The sequence below is a fragment of the Geotrypetes seraphini genome, chromosome 7 (genome assembly GCF_902459505.1).
Source record: "Geotrypetes seraphini chromosome 7, aGeoSer1.1, whole genome shotgun sequence".
NCBI classification, from domain to species: domain Eukaryota; kingdom Metazoa; phylum Chordata; class Amphibia; order Gymnophiona; family Dermophiidae; genus Geotrypetes; species Geotrypetes seraphini.
In genome coordinates, this window is record NC_047090.1 from 123,508,128 (window position 1) to 123,525,642 (window position 17,515).

The 17,515-nt window shown below is 44.0% G+C and overlaps 1 protein-coding gene across 8 annotated transcripts in view; it reads right to left on the reverse strand.

Moving 5' to 3' along the window:
- The window catches only part of PLEKHG3 (pleckstrin homology and RhoGEF domain containing G3), a 188,920-nt gene that overhangs the window by 57,566 nt on the left and 113,839 nt on the right, over nt 1-17,515 (reverse strand). Inside the window, exon 1 of one of the 8 annotated variants that reach the window (XM_033952111.1) lies at nt 4,402-4,424. The exons of 6 other annotated variants lie outside the window; for them this stretch is intronic. Coding sequence is in view for 1 of the 2 variants with exons in the window: in XM_033952104.1 (XP_033807995.1) it covers nt 4,174-4,237 (64 nt within the window). In the remaining variant the exon portion in view is untranslated. Of the gene's footprint in view, nt 1-4,173; nt 4,302-4,401; nt 4,425-17,515 lie in introns of those variants that run through there. One more of the 8 variants, XM_033952104.1, reaches the window with a different exon arrangement.

Here is a 17,515-nt window from a genome sequence, read left to right on the forward strand (position 1 = left end):
ACAAGGAGAAGGGGCCTAGGTAGAAAGCTACCCTAATAAGCAGCATGGAGGGAATGGGGACTTGTATACCACCTTTTTGTGGCTTTGGCCATTCAAAGCGTTGGGCACGGGAGGATTAAGTGACTTGCTCAGGGTCACATGGAGCAGCACTGGGATTTGATTCCACAACCTCTGGATGCAGAAGCAGCAGCTCTACCAGTGAGCCACAGCCCTTCCACACTGCCTAGTGGTTAGAGCAGGGAAGCCAGGGTTCAAATCCCACTGCTGCTCACTTAACACTCTTTGTCTCGGGTACAGACTGCAACCCCACCAGCAGGGACAGAGATATACTTATTGTTTCTAAAAGAAATGTGCCTTGAGATACAAGTGAAAAAGCCAAGTGCTAAATCCAAAATTAGATTAGAAAAAAAAATCAGGTGGCAGATTTGGTGGTACAATCTTAACCATCACTGTTACTGAGGCTCATGGGCTGGTTGACTTGAGAAAGTTTTGAAATGTAGTAGACTAGAACTCTGCCATAGATGGTGGCCAAATTACCTACTAGAGTAGCTGGTATTTTATTCTTTAAACCTTTATTTATATATCAGCAGAAACATTAAACACAACCAGGCCACAGATCATCTTTGGTTGTGGTCTGTACATTGCAACAAAATCAAATTGATAGCAAACAATATCATTATAATCTTCCTAGTGTAATATTATCCAGAAGGCTCCTAAGAGATAACATCAACTATCCTGCCAAATTTTTCAATAACCCCCTAATTGCTATATTGTTATTAGATGCAATTTGCAAAATTGTATTTGAAAAAAAAAAATCAAAACCAAAAAGGACTGTCTGCATGCAGTTCTATTCATGGATTTTTACCTGTTCTCTAAAGGAAAAATTATGTTTTTTACCTGATAATTTTCTTTCCTTTATTCACAGCAGATGAATCTAGAAACAAATGACTTCTGTCTATCCACCAGCAGGCGAATATAGAGAACACTAATTGAGCTCTGTCTCATAGGATGGTACGCTAACTGGTAAACTAGCATTAACTAGGATTAACTAAATAGACCAGTCAGCAAGGAACGCCCTCCTCACCCTGCCACACTACAGGCAGCCAAACCAGGCCAAATCCAAGCAGTCCATAGGGCCAAACTCTAGAAAGTAAAGGGGAACACAAAGGAATAAAATGGAACATAAAGGGCAGGACCCTGGATTCATCTGCTGTGATTCAAGGAAAGAAAATCATCATCATCAGGTAAGAAACAGTTTTTCTTTCCTCGTCATCAGCAGCAAATGAATCCATAGACAAGTGGAATGTTTCTTCTTCTTTGTGACTCTGTACAGGCTGCGTACGTTTGGTAGCGCTATAGAAATAATTAGTAATAGTAGTATGTGTCAAAGCAGTCCTCAGTAGGGAGGGTCAGAGAAAAGTACATAAAAGAAGATATGAAGTCATACAATCCACCAACCCTCCAAGACTTGAGGGATGGGCCAAAGTAGAACCGCTGTTTCCAAGAAACAACAATGGATTGTCTAATCAAAAGTGCACTACCCCAGACATATTCAGCAGCTGCACTGAAAGAGAGTCGAAGATGAGCAGCAAGCCTCCAAAAAGCAAAACCTGTGCTAACCAAAGCAAAGAATTGGACCAATAGGACAAGCCTAACATAGTTCAAGGCCGAGCCAACTGCACCTAGGTGTCCAGAGCACCCAGAAGTGGTAAGGAAGTATCTTTGAGACACAAAGGGTGAGCAGAGACAAAAATCCCAGCAGACTCCAGGGACGAAGGCACGTATGCCCTCCTAGTGCTGAAGATGCACCATGGATACGTCTTCAACAGCCAAGGAAGGAATCTTGCATAACAAGTCAGCAAATATGTCTAACAGCCAGAAAGGGATTGAGCTTGCCCCCAGAAATGGAGCAGTTCACAGAATACAGAAACAGAGTTATGCTCGACAGCCAGTGACCGAGCTGTGCTCTACTATGTCACTGAACACCGTCTCCAGCGACAAATCAATGCACGACATCCAAAGGCGGTGTGTGTCAAGCAGGCAACCAAATCAGCGACACACATCGAGAGATGGAGCTGCGCCAACCAGGTATCTGGAAGCACTCGACATGGTGTTCTACATCCAGAGATAGAGATGCGGCAATTGGGCATGGGGAGCTGTGCCGAGAAGGCAGGTGGAGCCGCGCTCTACATCTAAAGATGGAGCCATGCCGAGAAGGCAGGTGGAGCTGCACTCTACATCCAGAGATGACGATGTGCCATTGCATCAAACCAGTAGGTGTGGATGTTCTCACCATCCTGAAATGGAGACAGACCAACCAGTTAGCAGGGGCTGCACTTTCCATTCAGCCTCCAGAGATTGGGCCATGCCCACCAGACAGGAGGAGATGTGTCCAACATACAGAGAGGGAACCATGCTGACCAGCCAGAGTCACGCTCTATATCTAAAGCTGGAGCTATAGAGAACAGTCAAGGAAGCTAGTGTCTACCTCTAGAGTCAGTGCCCTGCTGTACCGCTAAGTAGAGCTGAGCTCCACATTCTGAGACCATGCCCTGTTGAATGTACAGGCAGCGCCATGCTCCACATTCAAAAATGGAGAGAAGAGAGATGACATCCTGCACCCTATCCAGATGTGGAGAGTGAGGAAGAAGTGCAGGATCATGCTAAATGGGGCCACCGGGGATGGTTAGGGAACTAGCATCACCAGCTATACCGTGCAATAGACATCCAGAAGCCTAGTCCCCTCACTCAACTAAATCAGCAAAGCAAAAACATGAGTCATGTCTTGCAGGCCACGCTGCACAAGAGCAGAAACCAGGAGCAAGAGAAAATCCATCCTTCGCCTGCTGGAGATGGAGAATACTAGCTTACCAGTGAGCGTACCATCCTCTACATGAGAGAGCTCAGCTTAGTATTCTCTTGCTCCACCTGCTGGTTGATGATACAACCCACTTGTCTCTGGATTCATCTGCTGTTGATGGCAAGGCAGGGAAGCTATTTACAGTAGTTTAGCCTTCAAAAAAATATGATGTTTTGCTTAGAAAGTAGTCTCTAAGTGAAGTGCATTAATAAGTCAATGGCTACAGTCTTGCCAATAGCAATTAAAATAAGGAGAAAAATTTATTAAGCAAACACATTATAAGCAGACTTCCCCTTTGGGAACTGCCCAAAGTACATGCAGCTACTTTTAAAAAATAATGCACACAAGTTGGGAAAATGCAAGAGCTACCTGTGTTGGCCTCTTGTGTGCCCCTCCCCTCCTTCCACTTAACCTAATCCAGGAACATCTCCACAAAGTGTTGTCAGAAAAATATGTGGTGTTTCGCTTTTTTGCTGGCATACATGGTCTGCAATTTTTAAAGCCCTTTTATTAGGGGATTATGGCTTTGAAAATTGCCTTTTTTTATATACGTTACTGATATAAAGCATAAAATGAACATTGCAATATTTTCTTAAATCTAACAGGCATGTGCAGAAGGGAATGACAGCTATTTTCACAGCCATCTCCGTTCCCCATTCTTCTGGGCCGTCAGCACTATCCCGGTTCGTGCTTACTTAATTTTCAGCTGTACATCACAGGGAGAATGGGCGGTATAAGTGGATTGGAAGAACCTCCTGGACGTTCGAGTCCTCCTGCATGTCACCAACTGAGTACTGAACATATGCTACAGGGACAGTCTGTCCATTATAAGACAACACCAAACCAATCTGTACTTGTTTCTTTTTATTTCTCAACTTCAGGAACGTTAATAAGTTGCGTTTTCCAGAACAGACAGACCAGAAACAGTATTGAAACCAAATCAAGCTCACACGTGTATTCGCATACGCCTCTGCTCTAAATCCAGCTAGTTGAACTACCAACATGCGAGTCACAGAAACAGCCTCTAGTATCACCAACTCCCAGCTGACCTGCACCAAATCTCAGATATGAGACTAACAGCAGATGACCTCTCGCTGGCTTTCAAACACACAAGCAAAAGAGCTCTCTATCCATCCCCTTTCTATATCTCTATCCCTAGAATCAGGTGAGAGTCGGTTTCTCCCACCACTTCCCTGACCTAACGACTTTTCTGCAGACTTCCCAAAGCTTTTTCTGTGAACTGGATCAACTTCATTAAGCTTTGCCTCAGCAGTAACACAGCTTGCATTCATTTTTTACAACTGCTTCCTTACCAAATAGCTTGGAGAGCCGTTTATTCAGTCCCTCGAAGCGACTCTTCTCCTCCAGCGGGAACATCTTTCCTGTCTCTGTCTGCACCACCAGTTCCTAGAGCAGGCGCTGGGAGCCTCTCCCCTGTCTGACTCACTGCCCTAAGCCTGCAGCAGCCCGTTTCCCTCTCGTGGAAACTCCCAGTTCAATAACCCAGGTGGTGTGGAGTGCCATGACATCACTGCCCTTACCTGTATCCAGTCAGCCCTCCTCCGCTCACAGGAAACTGGATGTCAAGATGCAACCCAGCCCCACCCGCCGGAAAGCAGACAGAGAGAAACTACAAAGGATAAGCGCCAAGGTCCTAAACAAGAAAGAAATCTTGGCTATTAACACTGTTATTACAATAATCCAATATTTATCATTCCATCAGTTCTTCTTTCTTAGGTTCTTTATTAGCCTAAAACCTACCCAGACTAGGAGAGCACCCCAACAGAACTGCTACACCACCTCTTCTGTAAACAGACACAGCATGTCAGGACTCAGAAAGACACAACCCTACCTATGAAAAGGCAACACTGAGAATGTGACAACAAGCCAGAACAATACTATACCTGCTACTAGGAGGTGCAAATGGGAACACAGAACAAGTTTAACTTCTATAGATCCCTACATGCTATACGCTGATGAATGCCGCACCTCAGTCGCACACAAAAACACAGACTGACCTTCATGTAGAACAAGCGCCCAAATATCTGAAACAAACATGCAGACAAAACCTAATGTGGAAAAAGCTTCAAGAAGCCATCTCCATACAGTGCGAAATGGAAAGATAGCAGATGTGACAATTTTCCCCAAACCAACTTAGAAAAATCAAGGCAAACTCTGTGTGGAGGCAGGAGAAATAGCAACCAAATATCTCGTATCACGCTAAATGTAGTCTGACCAGAGAAAGTAGGGAGCAGGGGCAGTAAATCCTTCCTCTCCTGCCCATTTCTTTCTCTATTAGACTTGGTAATTTTATTTATTTATTTTTTTTTTGTAATTAATGAATTATTTAGGCACTGGGAAGTGAACTCATTTTGGCATATTTGGTGTTGCACATGGTATTTGTCCTCCTGCAGAGACATATGAATGGAGTACATTGATGTGGAACAGCAAACCACGTCTTCAACATTATCCATGTAAACCATCATGCTAAATTAATTGAGAGAGATAGACAAGTCAGTGGGAGCAAAACGCAGGGGAATAAACATCCTGCGAATCGTACATGAAAACATATGCTGTCCACAAATCCAGATATTCCTCTCTGGTCATCCTAACTCTGGTCACCATTAAGCCACCCATCCCCACGCGAAGATCCACCACTCTAGCCCTTACCTACAAGCAGGCACCTCCCCCACCACATCCATTCCTCATTACAAGCATTGTCCATATCTAAAGGCTTTCCAGCTCACCTCTCCTTATCATGGCCTTTGCCGAGTGCTCACCCTCTATCACAAACTGCTATGCATCTCTACCTCATTTCTCTACTTTTCAATCCTGCACCAGCATTCCCTCACCTCCAACTCTTTCCAGAGGAATTCTCCTCTACCTAATACCCACTCTCCACCCTTCCTTAGAAGCAGAGTCATCTACCTTCAAAGTCTATCCCTCAGTGCAGTTAGAAAACTAACTCTACCTAACTGTGGTAAAGTTGCTCCAACAACCCATTCATTCCTCACAGAAAGACAAATTCTTTTTTCTTTCATTGCAGCAAATTCACTACATTCTGGCCTATATCGCTAGCCTCCAAGATACATAATACAGTAAGATCCATCCATTAGTATTTGGATGACATAACAAATCTCAGCTAGTGACATGTGGCACAGTGGTTGAAGCTACAGCCTCAGCACCCTGGGGTTGTGGGTTCAAACCCCGAGCTGCTCCTTGTGATCCTGGGCAAGTCACTTAATCCTCCATAGCCCCAGGTACGTTAGATAGATTGTGAGCCCACCGGGACAGATAGGGAAAATGCTTGAGTACCTGATTGTAAAACCGCTTAGATAACCTTGATAGGCGGTATATAAAATCCTAATAAAACTTGAAAACTTGAAACTTAACAGAGAAATTTCCCAGTCTCATGAACACAAGCCAGGTATTTTGGAGTACAAGAGGGCTGATCAGTCTCACACAGTCCATTTCTGTCACAAGTATCTTTTCATCCATGAATGGAGGTGAAACAGTCAGCCATCATCTAGTCAGCCTGGCAGTGAAATTCCTGCACCCTCCATCCATGCATTAATAACTCACCCCTATTCCCTTCCCCCCTCTCTTTCTTCATCACCCCCCGAACACACACACCATTGGTAGAGCAGCCTTCACAACTCACTGCTCTTGCCAGCATCAGGCCTTTCTCTCTGCTGGGTCCCGCCTACTTCCTGTTCCCACGAAGGCAAGACCCGGCAGAGAGGAAGGCCTGACACCGGCATGAGTAGTGCGTTTTGAAGGCTGCCGCTTCAGATAAGTTCCCAGACCATGATGACGGTGGTCCTCGGAGCACCCTCTTATGGGCCTGCACTGAATCAGTGAGTCTGATTTTTTCCCAAGAACAAATCAATTTGAATTGATTCAGTCAAAGTGAATCAATTTAAATTGGTAAGCTTCTACTCCAGACACCAACATCCCAAGGTCGCTCTCCTCAGTTGTCTTTATCAAGCTCTCATCTGCTATTTTGTACATATCATTTGGATTTCTGCACCCCCCAAGTGTATCATTCTGCATTTTTCACATTAAATTTTAACTGCGAGACCTCAAACTATTCTTCCAATTTTTGGAGATCTCTTCTTATGGTTTCTACTTCCTACAGGGTGTCCAATTTGTTGGTTATTTTCATATCATCCACAAAAAGACAAACTTTTCCTTCTGGCCCTAAACTAAACTAAAACTTAACCTTATATACTGGGTCTTCAACCAAAGGAAGCTTGACGCGTTTAATAATAAAAATTAAGTAAAATGAAATTCAAGCATTAGTTTTCAAAATGTTTAGCGAATAAAAAGTTTTTAGAAGTTTACGGAAGAGTTGGAAGGAACTGGGACACCTCAAAATTAGGGGAAGTTCATTACATAGTTGGGGAAATTTAAACGCTAGAGAGCTGCTAAAATTCTTAACTCCTTGAATTCCTTTCCTAGAAGGAAGAGAAAGTTTAAATCGATGAATGTCTCTCGCATATGAAAATCTATAAACATTCCATAGCAGAGGAACAAGAGGAGCAAAGATACCATGTAAAATCTTAAAAACAATACATAAACACTTAAACTGAATTCTAAAATAAACCGGGAGCCAATGGAGAGAGAAAAGCAAAGGAGTCACATGATCGAATTTGCTCTTTCCATAGATCCACTTTGTGGCGGTATTCAGCAATGTCTCTGACACTCTTGCAGATAATTAAGTTGTTACAAAGAAAGGGATCACAACCTGAAAAACATCTTGTTTTGACACTGCTAGGACTGCATAACGGGTAGTCAGACATTTTCTCCTAAGTTAAACAACTACAGTGGTGCCTCGCATAAAGAACGCCTCGCACAGCGAACGCTGCACACAACGAACTTCATTTCATGATTCATACAACGAACTTCGTTTCACACAACGAAGTCGCCCGAGCTTCCACGATCGCTGCCGATGTATTGCATCCTTCCGTGCAGGCACTGCAGGCAGTCGTTAGTCACTGCGGGAAAACGCGTTTCACATAACGAACTTTTCGCATAACAAACTTGCTCCTGGAACGAATTAAGTTCGTTGTGTGAGGCACCACTGTATTTTGTATATTCTGCCTTGTGGTTGACCATTTCTGGGGCAGTCTAACTCCTTCCATACTATCATAACGGCAGTGCTTTAAAAGGTGGATGTTAGATAGTTCCAAGTTTAATAGATGCTGGCACTAACATCTTGAATCTGGGACATTAGATCATTTATTATATTATTGTCCCTCGATACTTCAATTTTGCAGATCTATTTGGGATCAGGTAAACAAAGTAATGGAAAATCCAGTGGCACTAACATATGACACTGTGCTATTTGGCACTTTGATGAGAGCTAAAAGCCAAATATCATCTCATAATAATAAACTTCTCTTTATTATGACAGGGGTTGCCATACAGCTTATTTTAAGGAACTGGAAAAACTGGGATAGATTGAACTATACCTTTTGGTGGGAGTCTCTGTGTCACGTTTTTAAAATGGAACGTATTATGGCTATACAACATGGACATTACAAAATGTTTCTGAAGATTTGGGAGTCATTGACAAAATTTTGTAAAGAGTGATTGTTGATTTTGCCCTTTGGTCATGCACATCCAGGGAGGGAGGGTTGGAAAATATTTTTTAATTCTTTAATTTGAGTGCAATTTTTGAATATGAGTATGGGGGGGGTGATATATCTATTTGTCATAGATTACAATTTGATTGATTTTAAGTGCTTTTGTAGTGTAATATGATTGTATAATATGTTGCACTTATGTATGGCTTAAAAATGAATAAAGATTTTTTTTTTAAAAAAGGTGGATGTTGAATTATGATTCAAATACCAATCAAACCAGCAAAAAAAAGTGTGGAATAAACACAGATGATCTCTAATTAGAAAACAAATGGTATAAATTAAAGAACTAAGGCCAGTATTGGACTTGTACGGTTTGTGTCTCGTATATGGTGACTCTGCGTAGGATGGGCTGGGGAGGGCATCAATGAGAACTCCACTAACTTGGAACATGAGGACGGTTCTGGCCAGACTTTACAGTAGATATCCTGCAAGTAATGGGATGGTTGGATAGGCTGGAGTGAGCTTAGATGGCAACTTCAGCAGTTGGAACCTAGGACAAAACCAGGTGTTTTTTAGCCTAGGCCCAGAAATATCAAAGAAGAGACAAGTTAATTTAATCATGTATTTTAATGAGAATAACTAATGGGCAGACTGGATGGACAATTCAGGTCTTTATCTGCTGTCATTTATTATGCTACAAACCTCAGTCATATAAAAGGAAGACTGTCATAAAAGGGGAAATCTTGGAAATCAAGGTGCAAAATACTTATGGACTTTATACCTAATTTTCAGAGGGGAAAGCACTCGTAGGTAAGTATATTTCCTTGGAAGACTGCCATGAGTACAAAGAACCCTCAGGTATTTCCCATCTGCATTTTCTGCCAAAGTTTCAACGTAGTTTCAAATCTGTGCACATTATTTTCCAGTCTCTGAGGATTAATATCTAATCTCCACTCAAAACATATTCCCTTCATTTTGGCTAAACATGCAAGTTCTATGGAATCCTACAATACTGGTAATATATAAGCGTGATCTTCAGACAACCAATTTACCCATGCAACCAGCTTTGAAAGTCATCTGCAATCCCTGTTGCAGATGACTTTCAAAGCTGTTTGCATGGGTAAATTGGTTGTCTGAAGATCACACTTATTTTATTTATTTATATTTAAATAATATTTTAAATGATTCTCTGAATTCTTGTAAAATTAATGTATTGGATTATTTATTAGTGCTTATTATCTCTTATGGATATGAAATGTATATCATAATGAGCTTTTTGAAGATTTGATTATTAAATAAAAAATTTATAATAGTTATGGGATATGGTGGGGGGAGGGATATAGATTGATTTGTATCTTGAAAGAATATTAAGTGCTGTCTTAAATATAAAATGTTATTTAATTTGTATTGCACTTATTGAAAATATTGAAAATTAATAAAGAATTTAAAAAAAACCCCAAGAAAGTCATCTGCAAAATAACTGACAGCGGAGAGAAGGAAATGGCAATCTGCCTTGAAATATTTTCTAAATTGACCACTCTGCTTTTCAGAGCATTCTGTTTAAGTGTTAAAATTTTTAAAATAAATACATTTTCTGTAAAGCCACTGCCCACTCATTTCCTTGGCATGTAACTGCTGAGCTGGACTGTCTGCAATCAACCATTAGACCTCCCAAAGAAAAGGAGCTGGAATGCAATGAGGCTACTGTAATTCTGCTCACAGTCAGTCATCCACAAGAACTGCCTAGCACAGACCTTCTTAAATTAGGGGTGTGGAAGAGGTCAAATGGCGTGCAGAGAAGGGTCTTGAAATCTGAAGTAATTTATTGAAAACTTTCTAGACAGTTTTGAAAGGAATTTGACCAAGTAATAATAACTAGTTGGGTAAATTTCTCAGGCTGAGGACTTCACTTAGAATTCATACAGGCACATTATTCAATATTATGTACAGTTTATGTAGCATTGTAGTTTAAGCATGAATTCTTTGGTAATATAAATGTAGTACTGTAATGATAGCAACATGTTGGCATTGTTAGCAGCTAACAGTGGTACAATAGACTCTCAGTTAATTGGAGCAAAGGGGAAGTCCCCCAAAGTACCAGTGGCAGTGGTCCTAAGTTGCGAATTCCCTCTCTCCTTCAAGCCCCGGTAGTAGAAGCGGTGGCAGTCCCGAGTCTTGAACCTCCCTCCGTTCCACCCCAAAGCACCAGCGTAGCAGCAATTCTGAGCCGCAAACCATCCCCTCCCTCCCTCAAGCGTTGACGCAGCAGAAGCAGGCGGCAGTCCTGAGCCACAAACCCCCTCGCTTGCTCCCTCTCTGTTCCTTACCCGACGCGGCTGCTGGTCAGAAAGAGGCAGCGCTCAAAACAGGTGTCATGCATCAGAGGAACGGCCCTGCTGGGGCTGGTTGCGAGCAGCCTGTTTTGAGCGCTGCCTCCTGCTGACTGGCTGACACTTTGTGTAAGAGAGGAGGGAGGGGGGGTTTGCGATTCAGGACCGCTGCTGCGCAGGTGCCTCAGGACGGGAGGGAGGGAGAAAACTGAGATATGGCAGACACTCTCGAGAACCGAGAGCAGATGCAAAGAGGCAGGCAGACCTCCAGGCTGTGAATGCATGGTTGAGGAGATGGTGCCAGGAGGAGGGCTTCCACTTTGTGAGGAACTGGACGTCCTTCTGGGGAAAGAGTAAGCTCTACCGGCGGGATGGCCTGCACCTGAGCACAGCGGGAACTAGACTACTGGCAGCCAATGTGAGGAAGGAGATCGAGAGGGCTTTAAACTGAGGAGAGGGGGAAAGCCGACAGCTGATCTGATGTTGACGCTTCGGACAACAGTATCCAGAACAGATGCTGAACGGGCTGACTGCAAGGAGGAAGTAGAGAGACCGGTGGATCTTATGATCAGACAGCGAGGGAAACATCAGGTAAGGGGAGCTTGCTGGGAGGAGACTAAGGGGCATGGAGACACAAGGGGACTGGGTGGCACGAGGGCAAAAGCTGAGGGCAATATAGAGGTGCCACAAGGCGAGGGGGATCAAATGGAGGCTCAAGGGATGATAGCCCAGGAGGGGGCCGGTAGGGCTAGAAAACCCAGAGGAAAAGCGGGGAAGTGGGGTGGCGGGAATGTGGGGAAACCGAAAACTACGAGGGTAAAGGCTGAGGGCAAAGCAGAAGCACAGGGAACAGGAGAACTGCCCGAAATTCAAGGGGAGGCGGCCCAGGTAAATACAGAGGTGGAGGAAAAACAACGGGACCTATGGTGCTTATACGCAAATGCAAGAAGCCTCATGGCCAAGATGGGTGAACTAGAGGTCGTGGCCAAGGGGGAGGACCTGGATATAATTGGAATTACAGAAACATGGTGGACAGAGGAGAATCAATGGGATGTGGCGCTGCCGGGGTACAAGCTCTACAGGAGGGACAGGACCCACAAGAAGGGGGGAGGCATAGCACTATATATAAAGGAATCTATCTACTCGGTCGGGATGGATATGGCAACGAAGGCAGAGGGGCTGGAATCGCTATGGGTCAAATTGCCGGGAAACAAGGGTGCAGGCATAAAACTGGGGCTGTACTATCGCCCACCTGGTACGCCAGAAGGAGTCGGACATGACTTGGAAGCGGAATTGAGACAGGAATGCAGGACTGAAAGTGTAACAGTGATGGGGGACTTCAACTACCTGGGGATTGACTGGAGTACGGGTCACTCCAACTGCGCTAGGGAAACAGGATTTGTAGACGCTGTGAGGGACTGCTTCATGGAGCAACTAGTCAGGGAACCGACGTGAGGGAGTGCTACTCTTGACCTCATCCTAAATGGATTAGGGGAGCCTGCAAGAGGGGTAGAAGTGGGAGGACCACTAGGCAACAGTGACCACAATGCGATCAGATTCACATTAGAAAGGGGGACACCCACAGTAAGGAGGAACGCAACAACTGCGCTCAACTTCAGGAAAGGGAACTATGCTGCTATGAGGGAAATGGTGGGGAGGAAGCTCAGAAACATCCTTAGGATGGAGACTGTAGGAAGCGCCTGGACCCTATTCAGGGACACCCTGCAGGAAGCACAAAGAATGTACGTCCCCAGTTTCAGGAAAGGCGGCAAGAACAAGCGATCAAAGGACCCGGTTTGGATCTCAACAGAGGCAAAGAGGGCAATAAATGACAAAAAAGTATCCTTCCGGAGATGGAAAAAGGACCCAACGGAGGAAAATCACCAGGCGCACAGAAAATGCCAAAAGGAATGCCACCGGGAGGTTAAAAAAGCAAAAGGGAACTACGAAGAGGGGCTGGCCAGGGAGGCGAAGAACTTTAAGGCATTCTTCAGTTACGTAAAGGGGAAGCGACCAGCGAGAGAGGAGGTGGGGCCGTTGGACGATGGGGATAGGAAGGGAGTGATTAAGGAGGATAAAGAGGTAGCTGAGAGGTTGAACACGTTCTTCTCGTCGGTTTTCACGAGAGAAGACACATCTAACATACCGGATTCAGAGAAGCTCATAAGTGGGGAACAGGCTGAAAAATTGGAACACATAGAGGTAAGTAAGGAGGATGTCCTCAAACAGATAGACAGGTTAAAATGCGGCAAATCACCGGGCCCAGACGGGATCCACCCAAGGGTTCTGAAGGAACTAAAACAAGAAATAGCGGGCACAATCCATATTGTTTGCAACCTATCCTTGAAAACTGGAGAGGTACCAGAGGACTGGAAACTGGCGAATGTCACACCTATCTTCAAGAAGGGATCGAGGGGTGACCCCAGGAACTACAGGCCGGTGAGCCAGACTTCAATTATAGGGAAGATGGTGGAAGCTATGATCAAGGATGGTATTTGCGAGCACATCGAGAGAAATGGCCTACTGAGAACAAGCCAGCACGGATTCTGTAAGGGAAGGTCATGCTTAACAAACCTTTTGTACTTCTTTGAGGGAATAAGCAGTCAGGTGGACAATGGGGAACCCATAGACATCATTTACCTCGATTTTCAAAAGGCTTTCGACAAGGTGCCACATGAAAGGCTGCTTAGGAAGCTGTGGAACCACGGGGTGGGAGGGGATGTGCACAGATGGATCAAGCACTGGTTGTCGGGTAGACTGCAGAGGGTCGGAGTAAAGGGACAATATTCTGACTGGCGGGGAGTCACGAGCGGTGTGCCACAGGGATCGGTGCTGGGGCCGTTACTCTTCAACATATTTATCAATGACCTGGATAAGGAGGCAAAGTGCGAGGTTATAAAATTTGCAGACGATACCAAACTGTGCGGCAGAGTTAGATCCAGGGAGGAGTGTGAGGACCTGCAAAGGGACCTGGACAAGCTGGAAGACTGGGCAAACAAATGGCAAATGCGCTTTAACGTGGAAAAAGAACCCGTTGTTCAACTACAAATTGGGGGCGGGATTGCTGGGAGACAGCAGTCTAGAGAGAGACTTGGGTGTGCTGGTGGATGCATCACTGAAGCCATCTGCGCAGTGCGCAGCAGCCTCGAAAAAAGCCAACAGGATGCTGGGCATCATAAAGAGGGGCATAACAACCAGGACGCGGGAAGTCATCATGCCATTGTATCGAGCGATGGTGCGTTCACATCTGGAATACTTCATTCAATATTGGTCGCCGTACCTCAAGAAGGACATGGCGGTACTTGAGAGAGTCCAAAGGAGAGCAACGAAACTGGTAAGAGGGCTGGAACACTGCCCATACGCCGAGAGGTTGGATAGGTTGGGGCTCTTCTCTCTGGAAAAAAGGAGGCTCAAGGGAGATATGATAGAGACCTTCAGGATCATGAGGGGCATAGAGAGGGTGGATATTGACAGATTCTTCAGTCTGAAAGGGACAACAGGTACGAGGGGGCATTCGGAGAAACTGAAGGGAGATAGGTTCAAAACAAATGCAAGGAAGTTTTTTTTCACCCAAAGGGTCGTGGACACCTGGAATGCGCTACCGGAGGAAGTGATCAGGCAGAGTACGGTACAGGGATTCAAACAGGGATTGGACGGATTCCTGAGGGATAAGGGGATCGTGGGATACTGAGAGAGGTGCTGGGATGTAACATAGGTATAGAAAGCTAACCAGGTAATAAGTATAGAAACCCAACCAGCTCGTGCATGTGCAAGACCGAAGGGTTAGGACTTCGATGGGAAGATAGGACTCAATGGGAAACCAAGGTGGCAAGGGGGCCCCTTCTAGTGATTCAGACAGGTCATGACCTGTTTGGGCCGCCGCAGGAGCGGACTGCTGGGCAGGATGGACCTATGGTCTGACCCGGCAGAGGCACTGCTTATGTTCTTATACAGTACTGCATTATACAGTAACTTTTAGGCAACCAGAAAAACAGTTATCCAGCAACCACCAATCCCCATAGGTGCCGGATAACTGAGATTCTACTGTATATGTACTTGTTGGTAGTCTCTAGTAGACCTGTGGTTTAGGAAAAGTATGTGAGGGTTTCATTGCTCAATTAAAGAGGTTAAGAACTCCTGGGCAGAATAACTCCAGTCCTGGTAAAAGAGACCAGATCAGGCCTAACAGATACCATTCCTTGCAATAAAGCTTTCCAGTGGAAGAAACAGGATTATATATATTATCACAGTGCATTGCTATATGACCACCCCAATCCCCTCTGTAAACACCTGGACCGGATCCATTTCTTGAAGCCGAGTCTCCAAAAGAATACTGATAATCCAGAGAACTACCAAAGTGGTACTGGGCCTGTATGAAAAGCCTTCTGAAAGGACAGTTAAGAATTTAAATATTAGCAATAGGCACAGCCAGCCCGCCCCCCCCCCCAAAAAAAAAAAAAAAGTTTAGTTTGCCTTGTTTTAAATAAAGGTTTTGTATTCTTTGTGTGCAGTCAAACTAGACAACCAAATCGCCAATCTACTGACGGCATCCCTCGACTACAAGACTTTTAGAAAAGAAATAAAGACCATACTCTTCAAGAAAACTCTGAAAAAAGAAATAATACCGCAAGTTCAAACTCCACCTCTCACTAAAGCAACTACCCCAAACAAATAACCTTACCCATTTCTTACTCTTTTTGAAAATGACCAATTTTTTTTTTTTTGTAAGTTCTTGTTGTAATACATCTTGGATAATTCTTTTGTAATCCGCCTTGAACTGCAAGGTAATGGCGGAATAGAAATCCCTAATGTAATGCAATGTCTTAATTTTTATATTTTTCCATACATTCAAGTTTTTTGCACACAAAAAATTTTGCAAGTGCAAAAGAGTTTACATTCATGTTAATCCAAACTCTTTTAGGCACCCAAACCAACCAAGTATGCATCGGCACATACTTTTACTAAATACATCTACTTCAAAGGGGAGCAGAGACTGTAGGGCACAACAGACACATCATAACCCCCCCTCCCTTTTTACAAAATTGCAGCACGGATTTTAGTGCCAGCTATGAGCATCGGAGTTATTACCACTACAGTTTTGTAAAAAGGGGGGGAAGTTTGCAAAATGCATAAGATGTCAATTTTCCAATGACATTCCCAAAGAGACAATCAGAGGCTGGCAAGGGCTAAAAACTCAGAGTAACACCAGAAACTATTTCTTCATGGAAAGGGTGGTAGACTAATGGATTAGCTTCTCACAAGAAACACTGAAGACCAAACAAGTGATAGAAATTCAAGGCAACATGGGACCAGCACGGTGGATCTTTTGTATTTCCCCTCTATGGCTCTCTTTTCTATTTTATGTTTAAATGATTTTTATTGAGCAAGAAACAGAATACAGAATGAAAACAAACAGGAAATATTACTAGACTCATAAAAGAACAATTTTTCAATATAACAAGAACCCCCATCCTGCCCGGAATCCCTGACCACCGTTGAATATTCAGAACAGTTAACTGGAAAACTAGAGAGCATGAGAAGTACAATACAATCAACAGTTCAAGATACAGCTCCTGGCCACAGAAGTCATAGTGTTCCAGAAGGCCCCAAGTGGCCGTGAAACACAGGTCCTGTACAGTAGAGAAGTCAAGAACACCCCTGCGTTCCCAGGTCAGCAGGCCAATCATCTGAGTCCTCCACAACGAGATAGTAGGGGCCTCCGGATCCAGCCATCTGCGTAAGATGCATTTTAATGCAGTCAAAATAGATCATCGTAAAAAGGAGCTCGTGCCCAGCTGTCTGGAATGATGAGATGGAAGCTCCCCAAATGGCAATGTAGACAAAGGTTGGATAGTCCTCCAAATATTGCCAATATAGGAAAAAGTCTAGTCCAGAAGGCTTGGATTACCGGACAAGACCAAAACATGTGGCCCAGGATGGCATCCGGATGGCCACATTTGTCACAAGTTGCAGTGGGTCTAAACTTGGCACAGCATGCCCATCTAGAGGACACACACAATTGGAATAACAGTTTATAATGCATTTCCCAAAAGTACATTTAGTTCCTCAAAGTGGGCAATTTATTCAAAGCATTCAAAATACCGTCAGGCAATATCACCTGAAGATCTTGGGACCAAGAAGCCTGAAGTTTAGCATGGTCAGGCAAGGGAGTCTCATCCTTCAAATACCAATCATAGAATTTGAGGGGTACTTTCATCTGAGAACCAAAAGGTATGGGCCATGGACAGTAATTCCTGCCTGTCAAAAACACAAGTTTTATTTCTTTGAAGAAACCACATAACCTGATCTGCATATACGCACAGCTATTCAAAAGATTTCATTGTGCCATCCTCCTGTACCAGATGAAACAAAAATTTCAACCTCCTTGCCTCCCAGCACGCAAACCTTGATCCCTCCATGCCAGGTAAGAAATCCCTATTAAATCTTATAGGCAGAAAGGGAGACTCATGGGCGTCTATGCCATGAAACCTGCACACACATTTCCAAACCTTTCTTATCTATTTTATAATATACTTCTTTACCTTAATCCTATCGTTCCAGTAGGTCCTGTATGTTATCCTATTTTACTTTTTTTATTTTGTACAAACCGCTTAAACTTGAAACTTAAGAGGAAGACAGACCTCAGATGGCTCTTAAAGCAATATATCAAGAATTAAATCGGCTAGATCAGGGGTAGGGAACTCCGGTCCTCGAGAGCAGTATTCCAGTCAGGTTTT